The sequence below is a fragment of the Schistocerca nitens genome, chromosome 5 (genome assembly GCF_023898315.1).
Source record: "Schistocerca nitens isolate TAMUIC-IGC-003100 chromosome 5, iqSchNite1.1, whole genome shotgun sequence".
NCBI lineage: Eukaryota > Metazoa > Arthropoda > Insecta > Orthoptera > Acrididae > Schistocerca > Schistocerca nitens.
The window spans coordinates 777193107-777201002 of NC_064618.1; the positions used below are offsets into that span (position 1 = coordinate 777193107).

Sequence of the window (7896 nt, forward strand, 5' to 3'; positions counted from 1 at the left end):
TTGCACTCACACAGGTCGGTAGGGCAACTATCGAGTAGTGTGTGCAGGTCGCGAGAGCTAGAGGGGGTTCACCGGAGTGCCGAGTGCGGCTTGGGTAGATTCCTGCGAGGCAGGAAGAACTGGGCGGACAGCAGTTAGTGCTGAGATGTGCCGAGTCAGGGTGTGGTAGGTTCCCGCGAGGCGGGCAGAGCTGTGCAGAAGCCAGCAGTTGAATTAATGCAAATTACCGGCAAAGGGAGTGGCCAGCGCCGTGGTTTAACCCCTTTGTGTTAGTATTATACGGAAAAGTGAGAAAGTTTAATTACAGAGTGATTTCAATGATATTAAGTGCCGCTATTGAACTTCCGCGTCTACCGCGCCGGCATTACCTGGATTACAGTGATTGGATGTTGCGTGTGACGATTAAGAATAACCAAAGAAACCTGTGCTGAGATTAGCCATCATTAACAGTGTATTGACGAAGGCAGTGGCTGTCTCCTTATTTTGTGCTTTTGCTAAGAATATAGATCTTGTTTGTGAAACTGTGTTGTGTCCTTCTTACCACCAAACAGTACTTATTACAGTATTTGCGAAGGACAATACGGAATGTAACATCCCCTCAGCAGTCCAATCCGATTGCCAGCCCATTAGGTACACGGTCACATTAATCAATTATCTAATTTTGGGCTGCTATTCAGATCCCGAACGAGCGGATAAATAAAAGGGTGTGTTACACCCTTGGCTTACCGTGACAGGACAAGTGCAATTTTCGGACGAGTCGTACTAATTTTTCAATGTGGAATCGGGACAGTGCATGAACGTTAAAATCGCGATAAGGAACAGTGCATTTTTTGAGCAATACGAAGTAATAATATCGCACGATTGTGACTAAACTGTTTTTCTTGCCATATTAAATAGCCAAATAGCGTCAATAAACTGTGTTGTAAAGTGCAAATGCGAAAATCTGCGCGGAAAACTGTGAAAACTGGACGCTAAAGAGAGACACGTGTGAACAGTAAAATAGTGAGACGAGCCAAGATTTCGTCATACAAGTCGTCAGAAAGGTGTTTAGTGATAACATGTTGACGGAAATTATTTTTTGAACGGTGAAAATCGGACGGTTTCGTGTGGACCCATAAACTGGTATGCTGACGATAATGTATTGTGGCGACGCAATTAGTGAATGACGTCACGCAGCCGCGTAGCAGTTGCACCAAAGAGCTTCGATCTGCGAGGTGATTTCACACGACACCACGACGAGCGATGCGACTTTGAGATACCGAGCGCAGTCCCGACATCTAGCGGCCGAACTACAAACTACGCCCGCCTACAGCGCCACGGAGCGAAGCAACTTCGAGACAACGAGCGCAGTTCCGGCATCTAGCGGCCGAACTACGAACTACGCCCGCCTACAGCGCCACGGAGCGGCCGACGGGGAACTACGTCGCCTTGCAGCTGATCTTCAACTTCGCGCGAGCTCCAGCGGCGGCACAGCCACGCCCATCTCAAACGTCACAACATCGCGACTCGCAGTAACGTCGGTTGGTGAGTGAAGACGACGGGTTAACATAACAGTAAATTGCAGTGTGCAGTCTTCGCGATAAATAAACAATTCTTAACTGGTATTTATATTAGGAAAAGTGCTCAATTGCAGTAATTTCAAAAAAGTTGTGAAACATACTCTGAAGTCTAGCATGCTTATTTATGCACACTGCACTGGATAAATGATAATTGTTTTGATGAATTTGCATTTATAGATTTTGTGAGTGTTATGATTATCTTGTTTAAAACATTTTTACATAAACTGTGTATGTGGAAATTGTTACTGGAAAGTTTGGTTTTTGAGGGCTGTTATGTTCAGTACTCATGCATGTTGTATCATTTTGGGAATTAACTGAAAGGATTGCAGGGACTGTTTGATTAGTTTCATGGTAATTAGGAGTGTTTTGGGTTATTGGAGGTTATTTTGTATTACTTGCCTGGGCATTAAATATAAACCAAAAATGTCTTCTGAAGATAAGCAGGTCTGTGGGGCAGTAGTTGAGAGGAAAGGGATAGGACAGGAAGACAAAGATGATTCAGGAATTAGTGATTGTGGATTGTCATTAGGAAGCCCATCAGCACATTCAACTAGTTACCCTGAAACACCGGGACAAGCGATGAGAGATAGGGCAGTTTCAGAGGAGGCAGATAAGTGGTCGATGTTGGTAGACCTGATAAAGAAGACTAACGCATCACTAAAGGAAGATTTTCAAGAAAATAGAGAAGAAGGACGAATATTCCAAGAATCGTTAGTGAAGAGTTTACAAGAAACAAGAGAATCGTTAGAGAAGCGTTTACAAGAAACTAACGCATCGTTGGAGCAGGGTTTACGAGAAACAAGAGAATCACTAAAGGTTTTACAAGAAAATAACACATCATTAAAGGAAGAGTTACAAGAAACTAACGCATCGTTGGAGAAGGGTTTACGAGAAACAAGAGAATCACTAAAGGTTTTACAAGAAAATAACACATCATCAAAGGAAGAGTTACAAGAAACTATAGCACAAGAAATCAAAACATCACAGATGAAGATGGAATGTAATCTAAAGGAGGAAATACAGGAGCTACAAGAACAGTGGAAAATGGATATCAACGAGAGAGAGAATAAGCTGCAGGAGAGCATAGACCAAGTCCAGGGAGACGTGGAGAAGGTGGAAGAAAAGTCAACAAAACAGATAGAAGACGATATTAAAGAAACGAAGGCCGAGTTGGGAGAAAGAATCAACGAAGTGGAAACAAATTGCAATCATCGAATCGCCGAGGTGACGCAGATGCAGAAACAATGCAACGAGGCGGTTAAGGGGATAGGAGATAGGCAAAACCAACTAGCTGTCAATCTGAGAAATGCGGTAGCCATGCAGCGAGAAGAGGATGACCGGTGGGTTGCAATCGAAGGTGGGGCCTTCACTTGTGGAATCAAGAGGAAGAAAGGGGCTACTAATAATGATCAGTTTGAAGGAGGATTCTTGAAGAAATGCTGGTCCAGAAATCATCAGTGTGCAGCGCTGGAGGACACACTACGATGCAAACCACTTAGTAATTGGAAAGGAACGTAGGAAGAATTTGCCAAACATTTGTGGAAATGGAACGAGATTTTGAAACAACCCCTGAGTGATAACGTAATTGTATCTGCAATAAAAAGAAGATTGAATCAGAAAAGGCAAGGAACTGTATCTAGGAGCCTAATCAAAAATAGAGAGGCTCTAATGAAGATACTGGACCAATTTGAGTCTATTAGATCACAGGGACACAATAAAGCTAATGATCGAAACCGAGAAGGGAGTAATGACCCAAGGATTCATATTAATCACTCGTCTGATTACCGAGGAAGAGGCGGAGGAACCGAAAAACCGAAGGACACTCCAGGTGAGGTCCGGTCTAGAGTGAGGGCTACAAGGACCCAAATAAACCTGCTAAGACAGAGTTAGGACATTTAGCTGTAAAATGGACTTTTGAAAGAGGGAAGGGTTTATTTACATTGTGTTTTGTAAGGTATTACAATTAGAGTTGCATATTTCATATAAAAATTATCTAAGGATGAATATAAAACTTGTAATAACTATGTGGCAGTAATAATTCATATATTCTGTGTTTAGGTAATAATATTTGAGTGTATATGTTGTGTGTTGTCATTTTGATATTGGACTAGAGAGGACTATTGCTGGTTGAGAGGAAAAGGTGTAATTTTGGACAATGCCATTTATGTGATGTAATAATCTTTTGTAGAAATTGTTGTGGAGGCAGCCCACTACCGGAGTCCAGGACTATTTTGACAAATTGTAAATTCATTAATTATTTGTATTGTATGTACTGTTTAAATGTAGCTATGTTTTTAATCCCTTGCCGGTTCTTTTTCACCTGCAGTTCAAAAGAAGTTTTTGAGGGCGGGGATGTAAGGGGTCCGCAGGCCCTTACTACTAACTTTGCACTCACACAGGTCGGTAGGGCAACTATCGAGTAGTGTGTGCAGGTCGCGAGAGCTAGAGGGGGTTACCGGAGTGCCGAGTGCGGCTTGGGTAGATTCCTGCGAGGCGGGAAGAACTGGGCGGAGAGCAGTTAGTGTTGAGATGTGCCGAGTCAGGGTGTGGTAGGTTCCCGCGAGGCGGGCAGAGCTGTGCAGAAGCCAGCAGTTGAATTAATGCAAATTACCGGCAAAGGGAGTGGCCAGCGCCGTGGTTTAACCCCTTTGTGTTAGTATTATACGGAAAAGTGAGAAAGTTTAATTACAGAGTGATTTCAGTGATATTAAGTGCCGCTATTGAACTTCCGCGTCTACCGCGCCGGCATTACCTGGATTACAGTGATTGGATGTTGCGTGTGACGATTAAGAATAACCAAAGAAACCTGTGCTGAGATTAGCCATCATTAACAGTGTATTGACGAAGGCAGTGGCTGTCTCCTTATTTTGTGCTTTTGCTAAGAATATAGATCTTGTTTGTGAAACTGTGTTGTGTCCTTCTTACCACCAAACAGTACTTATTACAGTATTTGCGAAGGACAATACGGAATGTAACATCCCCTCAGCAGTCCAATCCGATTGCCAGCCCATTAGGTACACGGTCACATTAATCAATTATCTAATTTTGGGCTGCTATTCAGATCCCGAACGAGCAGATAAATAAAAGGGTGTGTTACACCCTTGGCTTACCGTGACAGGACAAGTGCAATTTTCGGACGAGTCGTACTAATTTTTCAATGTGGAATCGGGACAGTGCATGAACGTTAAAATCGCGATAAGGAACAGTGCATTTTTTGAGCAATACGAAGTAATAATATCGCACGATTGTGACTAAACTGTTTTTCTTGCCATATTAAATAGCCAAATAGCGTCAATAAACTGTGTTGTAAAGTGCAAATGCGAAAATCTGCGCGAAAAACTGTGAAAACTGGACGCTAAAGAGAGACACGTGTGAACAGTAAAATAGTGAGACGAGCCAAGATTTCGTCATACAAGTCGTCAGAAAGGTGTTTAGTGATAACATGTTGACGGAAATTATTTTTTGAACGGTGAAAATCGGACGGTTTCGTGTGGACCCATAAACTGGTATGCTGACGATAATGTATTGTGGCGACGCAATTAGTGAATGACGTCACGCAGCCGCGTAGCAGTTGCACCAAAGAGCTTCGATCCGCGAGGTGATTTCACACGACACCACGACGAGCGATGCGACTTTGAGATACCGAGCGCAGTCCCGACATCTATCGGCCGAACTACAAACTACGCCCGCCTACAGCGCCACGGAGCGAAGCAACTTCGAGACAACGAGCGCAGTTCCGGCATCTAGCGGCCGAACTACGAACTACGCCCGCCTACAGCGCCACGGAGCGGCCGACGGGGAACTACGTCGCCTTGCAGCTGATCTTCAACTTCGCGCGAGCTCCAGCGGCGGCACAGCCACGCCCATCTCAAACGTCAAAACATCGCGACTCGCGGTAACGTCGGTTGGTGAGTGAAGACGACGGGTTAACATAACAGTAAATTGCAGTGTGCAGTCTTCGCGATAAATAAACAATTCTTAACTGGTATTTATATTAGGAAAAGTGCTCAATTGCAGTAATTTCAAAAAAGTTGTGAAACATACTCTGAAGTCTAGCATGCTTATTTATGCACACTGCACTGGATAAATGATAATTGTTTTGATGAATTTGCATTTATAGATTTTGTGAGTGTTATGATTATCTTGTTTAAAACATTTTTACATAAACTGTGTATGTGGAAATTGTTACTGGAAAGTTTGGTTTTTGAGGGCTGTTATGTTCAGTACTCATGCATGTTGTATCATTTTGGGAATTAACTGAAAGGATTGCAGGGACTGTTTGATTAGTTTCATGGTAATTAGGAGTGTTTTGGGTTATTGGAGGTTATTTTGTATTACTTGCCTGGGCATTAAATATAAACCAAAAATGTCTTCTGAAGATAAGCAGGTCTGTGGGGCAGTAGTTGAGAGGAAAGGGATAGGACAGGAAGACAAAGATGATTCAGGAATTAGTGATTGTGGATTGTCATTAGGAAGCCCATCAGCACATTCAACTAGTTACCCTGAAACACCGGGACAAGCGATGAGAGCTAGGGCAGTTTCAGAGGAGGCAGATAAGTGGTCGATGTTGGTAGACCTGATAAAGAAGACTAACGCATCACTAAAGGAAGATTTTCAAGAAAATAGAGAAGAAGGACGAATATTCCAAGAATCGTTAGTGAAGAGTTTACAAGAAACAAGAGAATCGTTAGAGAAGCGTTTACAAGAAACTAACGCATCGTTGGAGCAGGGTTTACGAGAAACAAGAGAATCACTAAAGGTTTTACAAGAAAATAACACATCATTAAAGGAAGAGTTACAAGAAACTAACGCATCGTTGGAGAAGGGTTTACGAGAAACAAGAGAATCACTAAAGGTTTTACAAGAAAATAACACATCATCAAAGGAAGAGTTACAAGAAACTATAGCACAAGAAATCAAAACATCACAGATGAAGATGGAATGTAATCTAAAGGAGGAAATACAGGAGCTACAAGAACAGTGGAAAATGGATATCAATGAGAGAGAGAATAAGCTGCAGGAGAGCATAGACCAAGTCCAGGGAGACGTGGAGAAGGTGGAAGAAAAGTCAACAAAACAGATAGAAGACGATATTAAAGAAACGAAGGCCGAGTTGGGAGAAAGAATCAACGAAGTGGAAACAAATTGCAATCATCGAATCGCCGAGGTGACGCAGATGCAGAAACAATGCAACGAGGCGGTTAAGGGGATAGGAGATAGGCAAAACCAACTAGCTGTCAATCTGAGAAATGCGGTAGCCATGCAGCGAGAAGAGGATGACCGGTGGGTTGCAATCGAAGGTGGGGCCTTCACTTGTGGAATCAAGAGGAAGAAAGGGGCTACTAATAATGATCAGTTTGAAGGAGGATTCTTGAAGAAATGCTGGTCCAGAAATCATCAGTGTGCAGCGCTGGAGGACACACTACGATGCAAACCACTTAGTAATTGGAAAGGAACGTAGGAAGAATTTGCCAAACATTTGTGGAAATGGAACGAGATTTTGAAACAACCCCTGAGTGATAACGTAATTGTATCTGCAATAAAAAGAAGATTGAATCAGAAAAGGCAAGGAACTGTATCTAGGAGCCTAATCAAAAATAGAGAGGCTCTAATGAAGATACTGGACCAATTTGAGTCTATTAGATCACAGGGACACAATAAAGCTAATGATCGAAACCGAGAAGGGAGTAATGACCCAAGGATTCATATTAATCACTCGTCTGATTACCGAGGAAGAGGCGGAGGAACCGAAAAACCGAAGGACACTCCAGGTGAGGTCCGGTCTAGAGTGAGGGCTACAAGGACCCAAATAAACCTGCTAAGACAGAGTTAGGACATTTAGCTGTAAAATGGACTTTTGAAAGAGGGAAGGGTTTATTTACATTGTGTTTTGTAAGGTATTACAATTAGAGTTGCATATTTCATATCAAAAATTATCTAAGGATGAATATAAAACTTGTAATAACTATGTGGTAGTAATAATTCATATATTCTGTGTTTAGGTAATAATATTTGGGTGTATATGTTGTGTGTTGTCATTTTGATATTGGACTAGAGAGGACTATTGCTGGTTGAGAGGAAAAGGTGTAATTTTGGACAATGCCATTTATGTGATGTAATAATCTTTTGTAGAAATTGTTGTGGAGGCAGCCCACTACCGGAGTCCAGGACTATTTTGACAAATTGTAAATTCGTTAATTATTTGTATTGTATGTACTGTTTAAATGTAGCTATGTTTTTAATCCCTTGCCGATTCTTTTTCACCTGCGGTTCAAAAGAAGTTTTTGAGAGCGGGGATGTAAGGGGTCCGCAGGCCCTTACTACTAAATTTGCACTC

At 42.3% G+C, this 7896-nt stretch overlaps 2 protein-coding genes across 2 annotated transcripts; both read left to right on the plus strand.

Annotated features, from left to right (window-relative positions):
- The first annotated feature begins 2180 nt into the window (after positions 1-2180).
- LOC126260713 (putative leucine-rich repeat-containing protein DDB_G0290503) lies at positions 2181-3077 on the plus strand. The gene has a single exon (XM_049958050.1). The coding sequence runs from the start codon at positions 2181-2183 to the stop codon at positions 3075-3077; it is 897 nt and encodes a 298-aa protein (XP_049814007.1).
- Positions 3078-6123: 3046 nt separating this feature from the next.
- On the plus strand, positions 6124-7020 carry LOC126260714 (putative leucine-rich repeat-containing protein DDB_G0290503). The gene has a single exon (XM_049958052.1). The coding sequence runs from the start codon at positions 6124-6126 to the stop codon at positions 7018-7020; it is 897 nt and encodes a 298-aa protein (XP_049814009.1).
- The last annotated feature ends 876 nt before the right edge of the window (positions 7021-7896 follow it).